At 45.7% G+C, this 16123-nt stretch overlaps 1 protein-coding gene across 1 annotated transcript; it reads right to left on the reverse strand.

Annotated features, from left to right (window-relative positions):
- Window positions 1-1784: 1784 nt before the first annotated feature.
- Cct5 (chaperonin containing TCP1 subunit 5) lies at window positions 1785-15799 on the reverse strand. Its single transcript, XM_090332135.1, has 11 exons — window positions 15628-15799; window positions 13279-13339; window positions 12658-12822; window positions 11014-11212; window positions 8708-8900; window positions 8260-8409; window positions 6281-6400; window positions 5638-5823; window positions 4913-5050; window positions 3378-3558; window positions 1785-2106 (listed from the first exon to the last, which is right to left on the reverse strand). Exons 1-11 carry the CDS (start codon window positions 15730-15732, stop codon window positions 1979-1981), a joined length of 1626 nt encoding a protein of 541 aa, XP_090188261.1. The 5' UTR covers window positions 15733-15799; the 3' UTR covers window positions 1785-1978.
- Window positions 15800-16123: the final 324 nt, after the last annotated feature.

Here is a 16123-nt window from a genome sequence, read left to right on the forward strand (position 1 = left end):
GGGGCCATGTGATAGGCCTCACTGAGAGGCCAATCTTGCTGAATTGGTCCTGAATTAGTCAAGGGTGACTAAGCATGGCTTCTGCAGAAACCTGGCTTCAGAGCCGACTGAGGGGACACTTTCCTGATCCTCTACCAAGTGGAGATGAGAACGAGGGGCCAAGCACCAGGCTGCTCCGGGAATACTCAATGTGGGTTCTCGTGCCAGCCAGGCCCATTGCAAACTCAGACCCTTCCTGCCCTACTACCTGAAGCAGGCAGGCAGGCAGGCAGGCAGGCATCTGTGCCTGGGGGTGTGTGAAACCAAGGCAGGAGGGCTGAGAAGGCAGGTCTGACTACAAACTTGACTTGCAGCGGCAGCATTTGTGTGCCAGCATGTAGAGGTACAGTGTTCTTCTAAATGCTTTTATGAACAAGCCCCATTTAGGAAGAAAACTGACGAGGCTGTTCCTAAACCCACAGGATTTAGCAAAGTGCTCAATGACACAATGCACACAGAGAACACAAGGATATAGCAGTTGTGTGGCTGTGTACTGCCTCACAGTCAAATATCACTTAAACCAATTTATTGAGTTGTGGTTTCCTAATTCCAAGGATCTGACTGGCCTGTAATTCTCTCCTCTGCCTTTGCCACCATGTTTTTCTGGAAGAACCACATATAGCATGTGGGGGGCAGAATACAGAAAAAAACAACAACCCCAAAACACTGCTAGAATGCTCAGAACAAACTTGTTCTACAACTTACGAGCCAGGGATGCCAGCAAATGATCAAATGTCTTGTGTGCACTCAGACTAAATGGTCCTCACTGAGCCCAGGTTTGGGTTCTGGTGGGGATCTAGAACTACCATGGCTGGTATTACTGTAGGAAGCAGTAACACCAGTCCACCTGTCCACGACACTTCTTACCAGTTCTGAAGTTCTCCCTTTTTTTAAATTAAAACTGAGTTTTTACACCATACTTCAAATGTCCTATTCTACAACAAGTATTCAAGAAAAATCTCTACAGGCAATCACTGGCACATAATTTTAAGAACATAACTGAAATTAAGCCGAATCTTTGTATGTCACAGATACGTATCTATGTATAAATGTCTACATATATTGGGGCCTGGAGTTTGGCCTAGTGGTAGAGTGCTTGCCTCGCATGCACGAAGACCCAGGTTCAATTCCTCGGTACCACATACATAGAAAAAAGCCAGAAATAGTCCTGAGGCTCAAGTGGTAGAGCTCTAACCTTGAGAAAGTCCAAGGACAGTGCTCAGGCCCTGAGCTCAAGCCCATGACTGGCAATAAATAAATAAATGTCTATATAATACATATCCTGTATAGACCTATATGTCTATATAGATATATCTCCCCCAATTTTTTTTGCCAGCCCTTGGGTTGAATTTTGGGCCTTGGCCCTGTCTTTGAGCTTTCTCGAGGATAGCATACTATCACTGGAGGCACAGCACCACTTCCAGCTTCTTTCTGTGTATGTGGTATCAAGGAATCAAGCCCAGGGCTTCATGCATGCTAGGTGAGCATGCTACCACTAGGCCATGCTCCCGGGACTCCCCCTTAAAACAACTGTGTCGGAACTGCCCTGAGCTCATGCTGGGGCCGTGGCTTTGCCCATTCAGGCCAAATTCTGCATGGGAGCAGTGAGACAAGAACCAAGTTCACATTCCTCCCTATGCTGAAAGAACACCTACTTTACACTGAAAAAAATGTACTCAAACCCTTCAGTTAAGGCAGCATTTAATTAATCTTACAATAAATGTTTCTCAAACTTGAAGATCAAGGTTGTTTCAACAGATCTCTTTAATGAATACAAAATCCGGGGTAGTACATTTGCACTACACAGCTCTCAACACGAGGACCACGGTCATGGAGCCGTCGTGTTAGGACACCCTCGCCGGCACCCGAGAGGACGTGATAAATAACTGCGGAGGCACCGCAGGAGACCTGTTTATGACTGCACATCTACACGTTTTGTTTACTCTTCAGATTCTCCGGGCTTGCGAATGTCATCAATCTTCAAAATCATTCTGACCATTTGTGTTGCAAGAGATATCTGTTGCTTTTTGCCAATTAAGGTTTCTATGACATGCTGCTGTCTCATATCTGAAAAACACAAGCAAACCAGTTCCTCTTAGCACACATGCTTAGTATCACCAAGCAGCTTTAACTTAAAGACTCACGTAAATTAAGTACAGCTGGTCATGGCAGCACAGGCCTGCAGCCCCAGTCACAAGGGACGCTGAGGTAACAGGATGACTTTACTCTAGGCCATCAGCCCAGTCTGGGAGATTGTCCCTAATACCAAACCAAACTGGAGGCTACGGCTATTAGCCACCCTTCATTTTTGAATGAGTGAAATCTCACAGCTCCAGGGACAGTGTAGAATGTGGACGTGGCTATGGGAGCTGCTGGGGAGGACTCTTCTTGTTGGCTCAGCTAGCTGCAGACAAAGTGCCAGTGACAGGACTTTCCTCTGAACTCTCACCTCCCAACCTCTGAAGGCTCTGAGATACAAAATATTCCCTAGAAATATTGAGTCCCAGAGGCGTTCAATTCAGAGACACTAAATGCAGCCTGATGTGTTTTATCATTACAGTCCTTGGGCTCTGAGCATGAGGTCAGAACATACCCCAATCTCCGTGCAAGAACAAATGGTCAAACCCTATGCTTGATAGGGAAGAGCAGAATGTCCTCATCAACACCGGAGTCCTAGGGTCACACTTTCAAGAAAACTACAAGCCCACCCCCCTTCTACCTTTCAGGCCAGTGACAACAGCCAGATGTCAGTGCCAGCCATCATCTTTGGGCACACAGAAACCCAACAGTCCAACTCAGAATTTCTATGACACTAGAACCACTTTGATAGAGGGCTGTGTTCAAATGACAGAAAGCATTTATTTCTTTTTCTTGTCCGTTGTGGGGCTTGAACTCTGGGCCTGGTCCCTGAGCTCTTCAGCTCAAGGCTACAGTGCCACTTCTGGTTTTCTGGTGGTTAACTGGAGATAACAGTCTCAGAGACTTTCATACCTGGGCTCGTTTCCAAATGTGTGTGACCCTCAGATCTCAGCCTCCCAAGTAGCTAGGACTACGGGCGTGAGCCACAGGCGCCCAGCTTAGAAAATGTTTTTGAAAACCACTTTTTAATTGTTTAAGAGCGTCATACAATTACTATGGATGTACTGAAGTTATGTTTCTATCAGCCTGAGTTTGATGTTGTGAGGACTGACCCATTCCCAAGATATAATCAACTTAAACATTCCAGTCCCAGGACCCGACTCCCAAAGTGCGTGTATTATGCTGCATAGCCGCATAGTATACAAACACGAAATATAAACACACATATCATGCCACACTATCAGCAGGACACTCCTCACCGTTTGTCCCCTTGTGTAAACAGTCAATCCCAAGCGCAGGGTTCCTTTCCTTCACCTGCTTGGCTCGAACTTCAGTCATGGTCTGGATGGGATTCATGCCACTGTTTTCGGAAAGGGCCATGGGGATGACTTCCAGTGCATCGGCGAAAGCTCTCATGGCGTACTGCTCCAAGGTCGGGCACTGGAAGGGCACAGGGCTGGTAAGCACATGCAGCAAAACCAAACCCAAAGAGAACAAGCCTAACCACACTACACAATGTGAAGAATGCATAAAGAACTTAAGAAGTTCGATCTTTAGGCCTCTTGTTGTGGAGCTTGAACTTAGGGATGGGCATTGTTTCTCAGCTCTCTTACTCAAGGCTAGAAATCTACCACTGAGCCACAGTGCCACTTCTGGTTTTTGAGTAGTTATCTGGAGATAACAGTCTCATGGACACTTTTTTGCCTGGGCTGGTTCTGAACTGCAACCCTCAGATCTCAGCCTCCTGAGTAGCTAGGATCACAGGTGTGAACCACCAGCACCTTGCAGGCTGCTTGTTCTTGCTTGGCTTTTTTTGCTCATAGCTGGTAGTGTAAATAAGCCATACCACCAGTCAGACACTTCACTGGTTAACTAGAGATGCAGTCTCAGTTTTTACCCATGCTTGCTTTATGTCTGGCTTGAGATCAGGGCCTGGGTACTCTTAAGCTTTGGTGAACAAGGCTAGTGTCTACCACTTTAAACTACAACTCTACTTTCAGCATTTTAGTAGTTAATTGGAGATTGAGTCTTACAGACTTTCCTGCCTAGGCTGGCCTTAAACTTCGATCCTTAGACCTCAGCCTTCTGAGTAGTTAGGATTATAGCTAGGAGCCACTGCGCCTGGCTGGCTTGAGTATTTTTTTTTTTCCTCACCTTTTTTTTTTTTTTGGCTAGTCCTGGGGCTTTCTCAAGGATAGAGCTCTACCACTTGAGTCACAGCACCATTTCTGGCTTTTTCTATGTATTTGGTACTAAGGAATTAAACTTGGCTAGGCGAGCACTCTACCCCTAGGCCAAACTCTCAGCCCTGGCTTGAGTATTTTTAAGGCTTCAGAACATCAAGCTATCATTCGCTACTGAACAAGGATGCAGAAGACATAAATACGTGTTTGAGAGATCCTAAAAGTAGTTCCTGCTGCCTTTCTTTCCCCTCCCCCCTAGTCCTGGGCTTTCTCAAGGCCAAAGCTCTACCACTTGAGCCACAGCACCACTTTTGGCTTTTGTCTATGTACGTGGTGATATATGTGGTACTGAGGAATTGAACCCGGGTCTTTGAGCATGTTAGACAAGCACTCTCCCCTCCACTGCTTAATTTTTAAATCATTCCAGTAATCAAGAATGGTTGAAAGTGGCAGAGGAACACCCATTTACAGTGACCTGAATATGGTACAGTATGAGAATAAATTTAGGTTAAGACCTAAACACATGACTCAGGCTTTTGTTCATTCAGAGTTAGAGCTATTGAATTCCACAGCTAGGTACTATTCAAGCCAGAAGTCCCTAAGTCTTTTACCTTGTCTGCTTCTTCACTGACCGCCAAAGCACAGGAGATTTCTGCAGCACCTCCCCCATACACCACACGATTATCACGGATGAGGTTCCGGATGACACACAACGCATCGTGCAGAGACCGTTTTGCTTCTTCAATGATCTGGGAAGAAATTCTATGTAAGTTAATGTGGTCACGGCTATTTGCATAGAGCTGAGTTGGTATATTTGGTTGAGACCAAGTGCTGGCCAAGCCCTGGCAATATTCCTAAGGCTCATCTTTGTAACCATCTTGGTTAAGAATAAGCAGAAAGGGAATGCTGTAATACTCAATCTCTACCTTCTGATAAGGTAATTAGAAACAGACTCCCACAATAATCTGTATCTATCATAGTGCTAAAAATCTCATCAACACTTATTTCAATGGAAAGCAAATTGGCATTCTGTGGTACTTACTAATTTCTTCTGTGCAGGGCCTGTGCAAGCTGGACCAGTCACTGTACTGCCCCACCACTGCCACACAACCTCAACTTCCTGGCTTCTGAGGCAGGGTCTCACTATGGCCCAGGGCGGCCTTAACTCTTTATGGGCATTTATCACCATGCCCAGCTAGTCTTCTGCATGATACCCATCATTGTTTCTTTGAGAAAAATGATTTTCTTTAAAACAGTAACTTTATCTTAGCCAAATTCATTATGTGCCAAAAAGCCAAAAATGTCCTAAAACCAGGACAAAGAACTAGAGTCTTACCATCTTATTTCCTCCTCTAATGAAAATGGTTACAGCCCTGGAGTTTTTACACTGCTCAATGACCAGCATCTTGTCTTTAGTTGTCCCAAAGGAGATCTCCTGTACAAGACCAGCAAAGCCCAGCTTCTCAGCTGTGAGCTCTGAGAAGCGAGGAACAATCCGCCCGCCGGTAGCAATGGCAATCAGCTAATTGGCAGAAAAAAGGATGAAGGCAAGTAATGGTGAACACTGGTGATCTTTCAAAACTGGGTCACAAATGAGCTAACCCCAACCTACGGCTCCCTTGTGAGCGGAATTACTCTATTATGGGGGAAAATTTCCTGTGCATGGCAAAGTACTTTGTTAGGTGAACAGGTTGTGAAGCGCTGCCCAGCTCTCACCTGAACAGCCCTCCCCCACCCCCAGCTCATCTCCTCCACACACGAGGGCTGTTAGTTCTTAGCGGCAGCAAAAAGCAACAAGGCCAAGGGAGAGGACTATGGAAAGCTGAACAAAATGCCATGCTTCTAGCACTTCCTTGCTCTCTAGCTCCTGCTCCTTGTCTAACTGGAGCCTGGTAGGATGAGGCTGTTTCCTTCAGAATCCCATATGCACCCAAAGTTCAGCCACACGCCCAGGGAGGCGCTCCTGGGGGGCTTCCTACCTCGATCTCAGGTCCTCCAACCCAGCGAACCGCAGGCAGATTGTTCTGAAGAAGTAAATGATTGGCTTCATCGTCAAAGCCCCACTGGCAAATAGCTAGGTTAGCACCAGTTTCTTTGATCTGGGAAAGAAAATGGAATAATCATATTAATAACAAGAAGCATTACATGTTACAGAGTTTGGGGAAAAAAAAAAAGATGGGTGCCGGTGGCTGTAATCCTAGCCACTCAAGAGGCTGAGATCTAAAGACTGAAGTGAAACTAGCCTGGGCAGAAGGCTCAAGATAGAGAGGCTCTTTATTCTCACTTAATCACAGAATACACAAGAAGTGGCGCTATGGCTCACAGTGGTGGTAGAACCCTAGCATCGAGCAAAAAGGCCTAGAGTGCAAGTCCTAGGACCTGGGGTCAGGGGGTAGGTGAAGCAGAGAAAAGAGCAAGAAGGAAACAGACAAATGTTTATTTTTCTGTTGGTTCCAACTTTAGCCACAGCCAGTAATTCAAGCCAAAGCCACTATTATGAAGCAAGACAAAAGGCATGTCAAGAAGGCCAATGCCTGCCCTGCATGTTTATCAGCTCTGCCCTACCCTAAGCACGTGTGTGCTTAAAATAAAATCAAGTTATGACATGCTTTTCTACACCTTGCTCATCTCACTGGAATGTAACAGTACTTTGAAGACCAAGACGGAATTGTTCATGGATCCAAAGACAAGCAATCCTGCTTAATCAAGCCTCAATCCGTAGCTAAGGCTGGCTTTGAACTTATGATCTCTCTCTCTCTCCCTCTGGCCAATCCTGGCCTTGAACTCAGGGTCTGAGCACTGTCCTTGGACTTTCACAAGGCTAGAGCTCTATGTATATGTGGTACTGAGGAATCAAACCTGGGTCTTTGTGCATGCTAGGCAAGCACTCTACCACTAGACCAAAGTCCCAGCCCCAATTATCTCTCCTTCTTAAATGCTGTGGTTAGCAATTCTGCTTCTGGTAAGAAGCACATATCCACTGTGCAAATAAAGGCCCACAAATGCCTTTTCCCAAGAAGGCCATGTGACAGATGGTCATTCTTCCTGTGGAGAACACTTGAGGTTACGGGACCACTCCCCAAAGCACTGCAGGACCAATTACCACGGGCTTCCCCCTCTTCCCAGGCTTCTGGCCTCTTCAAATGCAGGCTATCAGCAGTGTTCAGTATGCGGCAGTTCCTTCTTAGTCACCTGCAAATGCCCAACTTGAGCTACCCAAAACTTTCAACTTCAAAGCCGTCATTTTTCTCCTTTAGTGTTTAGCCAGAGGTTGCCAGTAGGCTTCAACCAATCACTGGCTATTCCTACACTTCTGCCTCAGCCTGGAATGCTCACCCAGACTGTACTTTCCTTTCCCTAGAGGCCTTTTCTAAGCCTATCTGTAACAAGAACTTGGTTCAGCTGTACACCAGTGCCTACAATAAAAGGCAGCATGCAGAAGAGTGAATCTAATAATTCTCTGAAACACTGAGAAACCTTCTAATTTGTTTCCTATGATAAATAATGTTCCAACTATCATCTTCTTTCATGTTCCCTAAGATTAACTGTTTTAAATTCCCTAAAGGAACTGCAATGCCAAAGAGCAGGCCACTGCCCTTGTATGCCACTTGACTCATGATTATTTGTCAGTCCTGGGACTTGAACTCAGGGTCTGGGCACTGTTCTTGGACACTTTTTGCTCAAGGCTAGTGTTCTGCCACTTGTGCCACAGTACCTCTCTGGGCCTTTTCTGAGTATGTGGTATGGAGGAATCGAACCCAGGACTTGGTGCATGGTAGGCAAGCACTCTACCAGTAGGCCAGACTCTCAGCCTTCATATTTATCCTTTTATCATTTTATCGGCAGCCCAAAAAGGGAAGCATCAAGACAGCAATTCAGGTTAGTGCCACATTAACCACACTCACCTATGCAATCCCTTCGTCTGGGAGTTCAGTGTTCACTAAGGACTGCTACTTACTTGCTTAATCATCTCTTCAAACTTCTCCTTCTCATACTTCTGAAGGGCTTTGTAGTCATCCACAGAGGTCACATCCAGCTTGTGCTTTGTCTTTGGTTTAGGCGGCTCAAATGGACATGTAAGAATTGCAATCTTAGCATTTTCCACTTTCTATGGAGAAAAAGCAGAACAATTCAACAAAGCGGGAGTTTTCTTGGTGCTGGTAACGGGGCTTAAACTCAGGGCCTTGTGCTTTTGCTTAGTTTTTTTTTTTTTGGCTCACAGCTGATGCTCTACCACTGAAAATATGCCATAGTTCCAGCCTTTTGCTGGTTATCTGAAGATCTGTCTGCATGGATAGATCTTTAGACCTGTCTCCTGAGCAGCTGGGATTATAGGTGTGAGCCAGCTCCTAACAAGTGGATTTGAGAGGGAATACAGAATGAAGCAAAGAAAGGCAGTGACTTACTTTTGGCATCTGTGGGTGACTGAAATCTTTATCCACAATTACGCCCTTGATCAGTTTGGTGTCCTCCAGCCTCCCGCCCACTTTGCCTTCCACTTTGATGAGCTCAAAGTCAACATCTCTCCGCTCCATATCAGCCACAGTGAGGACTGCGTTCACAGCAATCTCAGCCATTTGTCGGTGACAGCTATTAACTCTGATAAAAACACCATAGAACTTCTCACACACATTTCACAACTACTGCAACCAAAGCAAAACCCATTATGGAATGGAGTTCACAGTACTCTGTAAATCTAACATGGTCCATTTTTCTATGAAGGGAGATCACAACCTACATTTTCTTTCTTTTAATTAAGAGTCTCATGGTCTTTAGTGCTCGGGCTGGCTTTGAACTGTGATCCTCAGATCTTAGCTTGAGTAGCTAGGATTACAGATATGAGCCACTGACCTGGCTACAATCTACATTTTCAACAATTTGTGGGCAGGGACTATCAACATACATCCATGGACCCCAGAGGGGACCATAAAGTGAGAGGAGAAAAAAGTTAATTTCCATTTTTATCACATGAAATTTACCATTTCCTTATGTTAAAGTACACAAAAGGCCAAAATATTTTAAAGGCAACAACATTTTAAGAATAGTTTTCTAAGTTCAAATAAAATAGTAAAGATAAGCCAGGTACTGTGGCTCATGTCTTTAATCCTAGCTACTCAGGAGGCTGAGATCTGAGGCTCAAAGCCAGCCGGAGCACTAAAGTCCAAGAGACTCTTATCTCCAATTCACCAGCAGAAAACTAGAAGCGGCACAGAGCATCAAGGGGTAGGGTAGTAACCCTGAGCCAAAGAGCTCAGGGGCTCAGAGTTCAAGTGTCACTACACCAAAAAGACAAATAATCCAGTAAAAGTAATAAATCTGATCTTGTAAACACAACGTTAACAACCAAAGAAAGTAGCATACAGTGTTTTTTTCTCTATGATGGTATTCATTTGGCCATTATCAAGAGAACCTGAGCATTTTCTATAGAGAACCTCAAAATTCACTTTTTTTTTTGCCAGTCCTGGACTTGAACTCAGGGCCTGAGCCCTGTCCTTGGACTTTCTCAAGGCTAGAGCTCTACCACTTGAGCCTCAGCACCACTTCCGGTTTTTTTCTATATATGTGGTATCGAGGAGTGGAACCCAGGTCTTTGTGCATGCCAGGTAAGCACTCTACCATTAGGACAAACTCCCGGCCTGGTAACCCCTCTTTACATCACCTCAATAACAATAAAAAACTGAAAATACACCAAACATCTAACATTGCGAAAGTGAAATAAAGCTTCTTGCAACCAATTTTTATGGTACTTTATGCAATTTTGTGTAAATTTTGATTTTGTATCTTGGTGACACTAGGGAATCCCAGCAAATAGAAGGAATTAGGCAAGCACTGAAATTACCTGGTCATAATACTGAGCTACACTACATGTATGTGTAAAGATGGCATAAGTAATCTCATTGAATGATAGGAGATCATGGGCTGGGGAAAGAGAAAAAGGGGTTAGTCTCATCAAAACATATGCACGTGTGCCACCATATACATGGGGAAACTACTTGGCACACCCACCCACACAGGCCATGCTGGGTAGGTACACATATAAGCGGGGTGGGGAGGATGAACAAGGACCGGTGTGAGTACTTTATATATGTATATATAAAAATAAAGCAATGAGTCTTGCTGAAACTATTTTAAGGGAGAAGGGAAAGAGGTGAGGTTGGTAGAGGTAAACGGAATGTATGTATGAAAATGACAAAATGAAACTCCCCTATTGCCAGGAGTTTGGGCCTAGTGGTAGAGTGCTTGCCTAGCATGCACAAAGACCTGGGTTCAATTCCTCGGCACCATACACATAGGGAAAAAAACCTGGAAGTGGTCTTGTGGCTCAAGTGGTAGAGCTCTAGCCTTGAAAAAGCACAAAGACAGTGCTCAGGCCCTGAGTTCAAGTCCCTAGGACTGGCACCCCCTCCTCCCCAAACCTCCCCTTTATGTAAACTACAACATTGGAGATTAAATTTGTGAATAAACTGTGCAATCCCTTTGCCCATGACTTCCTAGCAAAGAAATGACACGAGAAAGTGTCACTGGTAGAATCACCAAATAGGTCAAATCAGTCTGAAGGACTATTTAGTATGAAAATATTGTCAAGATGATTTATAACCCAAAGGGAAAGCCAGCTTCCAATGAAAACACACGATGTGTATTACCTACATTGACATTAAAAACAAGGAAAATCAAAATCACAGAAACTTAAAACTATCAACATGAGACTCACACTTTGGAGCCCAGTGTGGTTTTGGCTGTCTGAATCAGGGGTTCTGTGTTCACCATGTCAACAAGGACACTGTCACTGATCTCATCCAGATGTTCAATAGCAATGCGGGCCGCCTGTTCATAGCCGTCTGCAATTCTGATCGGGTGAATGCCACGGTCCAGCAACTGCTCAGCTTCTTCCAGCAAAGCACCAGCCAGCACTGCAACAGATCACCAGTTTAGTAAAAACTCAAGCGTTCAGAATAGACTATCATTACAAGCTGGAAGCTACCTGGGAAATAAACCCAGCAGTGTTTTGAAGTCCAGACTATTCTGAAAGGGACTCTATCCTTACTTTTGGTTCTGGTAAAGGTCTAATCGGTGTCTTCCCTTATAGATAAACGTTCACTTCTTCCTGAGTTACACGAAAATGTTAACTAGAAAATATAATCCTAGAAGAATATATATTCCCGGACTAGGGACTGAGAGGACTTTCAAATCTATGTCATATTTACTTCTCCTTCCTCCATTTCAATGCCTGTCACACACACATGTATTTTTTTGGTTATGATATGGCGGTGGGGGGAAACATCATACATGTGAGGTACTGTACCATCTGGTGTCCATGTGTTTTTATTTTGTTTTTGAGGTAGGGCCAGGATAAACTTTGTCAACACTGGTCTCAAACCCTCAACCCTAAACCTCCGGATAGACGGGACTGCAGGCATGTACCATATGCCAGGGTACAGATGACTGGGGAAGGAGAGGGAGCAGTCCTGGTGCTCTGAACTCAGGGCTTCATGCTTTCTAGGCAAGTATCCTATCAGTCATGCCTCACTTGCAGCCCTTTTGGCTTATCTCATGCTTTTGCCCAGTGTTACCTTCAGACTGCCACCAAGTCCTATCTTATTATATTTCTTGGTTAATCATTTGGGAATTTGTTGCAGAAAGTTAGCATTCTATACTTTAGCCTGTAGCCTCAGAACCAGGGCTTTCTCCACCAAAAATTCAATTTCAAACTAATATCCAGCCTCCTGAATAGCTAGGATTAAATATATGCTCTGAAGCCAGGCCAGGCAGGGAAGTCTGTGGGAGCCTTAGATCCAATGAAACACCCAAAACCCAGAAATAAGAGCTATGGCTCAAGTGGCAGAGTATTAACCTTGAGCAAAAAGAGCTTAAGGGTAGCATCCAGGCTCTGAGGCCCAACCCTCAGGACTGGCACAAATAAATGAAAACAAGCAAGATAAACAAACAGCAGAGGAATGGAATTATTTGTCTGTCTCACCACAATGAATCGTTTCTTTATAATTTAACCAACTGATTAGCCCCAACTAAAACACTACACATCACAACTGGCTGTCCCATCTTATTGCTTAACAACCTCCTTTTCATTCTTTCCTGATACCTAAGCTTTGAGGCCTAGAACTCCACTTGCTTTGAACTTGTCCAACCATTTCCTCATAATCTGATTCAGAGAATCTACTACCCTGTGATTGATTTTAAATAGCTGTTCTTATATCCCACTGACCTGCTCAGTTACTGTTGGATAATAAAACTTGAGTGAAGGCAGATGAACAAGCAGTCTGTGTAAAATTAAAACTTTAAAAGCACCAACACATAAACAACAGTTCTTAAATTTAGAAAGGGTATTTTATCTTCTTACCAACCACCCCCGTGGTTCCATCTCCAATTTCGTCATCCTGGGATTTGGACAGCTCAACCATCAGCTTGGCAATCTGATGATCAACATCCATCATGCTTAGAATGGTGGCGCCATCATTAGTTACAGTCACATCCCCGTCCTTGTCCACCATCATCTTATCCAGCCCTAAGAAGACAACAATGTTTAGGTCTCTGAGCAGCCAATTCAAGAAGCAGTGAGGTATACCCCTCCATCAGTCATCATTTTTGCTATATATTAGAAACTAACGATTCAACAGCATAATGGTTTTAGAATGGCTAACCAAAACCATCATACTGGAAACAGGCTAAATGGCTACACCAGAGAGGACAAAAAAGCTGACAGCTCATTGTAACTTTTAACAAGCCTGGAATACACTAAATACCATGCCTGGGTCAGAGTAGTGGCATATTTCCTCCCTGCATGATTCTAATAGGTATTTTCCTTTATAGTGCTGGGGGATTAAACCTACAGCCTCATGATGGTAGAAAAGCAGTTCACAACTGAACCAAAGCCCAAACCTCCCTCCATTCTCTCTACTTTTCTAGAAGCTGTATTGACCACTCTGATGTTAAACTCTAAACACAATGGTAAGGCTCTTACCATTTGGTCCTAGTGATGTTCTCATTGTATTTGCTACAGCCTTTGCAGCCATGATGTGAGACTACACGAAACACAGAAAAGGCAAATGCTCAGTTACAAACAATTTCAAAAGGTAGAAACACATAGCTTATTTTAAAAATAACAACCCATTTGACAGCAGAGAACAGACACATCAACTCATAGTGCTTGCAGAGACTAACTGTAAACATCATGTAGCACTGTGAACCTTGACTGTGAGGCCCAGTGTACAAAACAGATTCCTGGGCCAACATAATGTCCACAGAGCCAACTTTGCCTGCCGAAGTAGTCTTGAATAGTAGCCCAACAGTCAACAATGATTCTGTGACGGTATACATCAGGTAGAATTTTTTTTTTTGGTGGGTCATGGGGCTTCATCTTGGGCTAGGTGCTCTCCCTGAGCTCTTCAGCTCAAGGCTACTGCCCCACCCAGATTGTTGGAGCATGGGCTAGTGGTAGAGTGCTCACCTAGCATCCATGAAGCCCTGGGTTCCATTCCTTAGTATTACATACACAGAAAAAGCCAAAAGTGGGTGGTGCTATGGCTCAAGTCGTAGAGGGCTAGCCTTGAGAAAGCCTCAAGGACAGTGCCTAGGCCCAGAGTTCAAGTCCCAGCGCTAGCAAAATAATCATCACCAACAGCATCATCATTCATGACCATCACCCACCACCACAGAGGATAATAATCAGAGGCAGATATTTCTTGAGGTGGGGTCAATTTTTTGTCTTCTGCCATTCTGTCAGGACAATGCATGGACACTGGCTACCAATGCAGTGATGTGCAGTCTAACAACACTGCTCTAGATTTCTGCCTCTGACTCAGAAGTGGGCTTATATCACCACTCTGCTCTTTAACAGCTGTAAGTTTTCAACTACCCTGGTTCCAAGAGGTTGATTCTGTAAACTCATATGATCACCACAAAATGGCAGCTGCAATAAGAGTCTCTCAGATTTTTCTGGCTGGGCTGGTTTTGAAAGACGATCCTCAGGTCTCACCCTCCTAAGTGGCTAGGATTACAGGTGTGAGCCACCAGCTCCCATCTGTAACTTCAATTATACTGCTAATTTGCTGTGTGTGTATAGGGAGTCTGTTTAGGTGAAAAATGGAATTGAACGCAATAGATACTGAACATCTACCAAGACTCAAGCACAGTATGGCCAATTCTTCAAGTGATCCTACTGAATAGCTATCAGTCTTCAGTGTGATGGGACAAATATCTCCAGTGGTAAGCCAGTGAGGGCCATCAGATGAGCTATGCAATTTGTCTTAAGACTGAAGACCTGTATTACCTCAAGGCTAGAGCTCTACCACTTGGGCCACAGCACCACTTCCGGCTTATTTTTTTTTTTTAATGTTTGGGGTACGGAGGAATCCAACCTGGGTCTTGGAGCATGCTAGGCAAGCACTCTTATCACTAAGCCGAATGCCCCGCTCCATGGAGCTGTATGATTTCTACATGAGTTTAAGTAAATTACAAGACACTAAGTAAAGCAGGATTCTTTAGACCTGGTGCACATGTGTTTGGATGATTGAGCCAGCTCTCCTTTTCTTCTCTAGCCCTGCACCGGTTCAATTTCTTGTTGCTTCCTTATCCCCACCCCCGCCCAGTTTGTATCAAATGTTGATTTCCTCTACTTAAAACCCCTTCAGTGGATGCCCTCCTTCCCAATGATTTTTCTTTTTTTTAATTTTTGCCAGTCTGGGTTTGAGCTCAGGGCCTGAGCCCTGTCCTTGGACTTTCTCAAGGCTAGAGCCTCAGCACCACTCCTGGCTTTTTTCTGTGGTGTCGTGCATGCGAGGCCAGCACTCTACCACTAGGCCACACGCCCGGGCCCCTTCCCGGTGGGTTCCTCGTGAGCTTCCGCCTGAGCCCGGGAACCACACAGTTCCTCCACTGGCCGCCCGCGTTTTCCTCCCCAGTGGCTCCCTCCCTGGAGGCGCTAGCTCTCGCACGTCCCAGCTTCCTCCTCTTGCACCTCCCTCGCAGGCGGCTTCTTCCTCGACGGGGCCGGGCGCATTCTGGGTGGGGAGGGCCGGATCTAGGGATGCGCCCTTCACAAATGCACTCGAAGGAGACAAAGAAAAACGAGCTGCTCCTCTGAGAGAGCGCAGCAAATGAAGATGAGGGCAGGGCCCGGCCAGGGACCCGGGCGCACGCTGAGCCCACACCGGGTCTGGAAGCGGGGCGCCGACCGGGTGCCGAGGGCTCCGGGACGGCGGCATTTCTCGGCCTTTCCACCTGGGCCGCACATGGCACAGCCGCTCCCGGCTCGCGCAGGCGCACCACCCGCCGCTCCTCCGGCCGTCTACCTTCATCCCCGGACCGTTACCTTGAGGGCCTCAAGTCCCATCAGACGAGACTTGCGGTCCTGGTCCTTGATGATGAGGAAAGGCCGTCCATATTCGTCGAAGGCGAGGGTCCCCACGGACGTCATGGTGCCGCAGCCGGAGTTACTTCTGGCCCGGTAAGAGACCACTCCCGGAACCGCGAGCGGCGCGCCGCCTTCTCGCGAGAGAGGCTCCCCAGCGCGCGCGTGCGCAGTGCAGCGCCCGCGAGACTTATTTTTCAACCGAGATTAATTTCACGCTGGACAGTACCTTCTGGAAGCGCCGGGCCTTTGGAAACTTCCATCGGTCAAGAAGCTGTAGGGGGGGAGGAATTCGAGGGCGCGGACCAGGACTTCGAAATCCCACGAGTGGAGTCGTGGACTACAACAATGTAATCTGGAGCTGATGTTTAGTAGATCTCGTCGAGGAACTCCCTGACTTGAAAACCCTTTCTCTCTCGTATTCCCACCCCCCCAGCTTCGAGAGGATGGTAGAGTC

Source organism: Megascapheus bottae, chromosome 4 (assembly GCF_031878675.1).
Source record: "Megascapheus bottae isolate mThoBot1 chromosome 4, mThoBot2.hap1, whole genome shotgun sequence".
Classification (NCBI taxonomy): Eukaryota; Metazoa; Chordata; class Mammalia; order Rodentia; family Geomyidae; genus Megascapheus; species Megascapheus bottae.

Excerpts from the sequence above, each read along its gene's own strand:
- Cct5 (XM_090332135.1), bottom strand. The coding sequence starts at position 15,732 with ATGACGTCCGTGGGGACCCTCGCCTTCGACGAATATGGACGGCCTTTC. Across the intron at positions 5,824-6,280 it reads TTGGAGGACCTGAGATCGAG|CTGATTGCCATTGCTACCGG; the intron begins GTAGGAAGCCCC and ends TCTGCCAATTAG. Across the intron at positions 3,559-4,912 it reads TCAGTGAAGAAGCAGACAAG|TGCCCGACCTTGGAGCAGTA; the intron begins GTAAAAGACTTA and ends GTGCCCTTCCAG.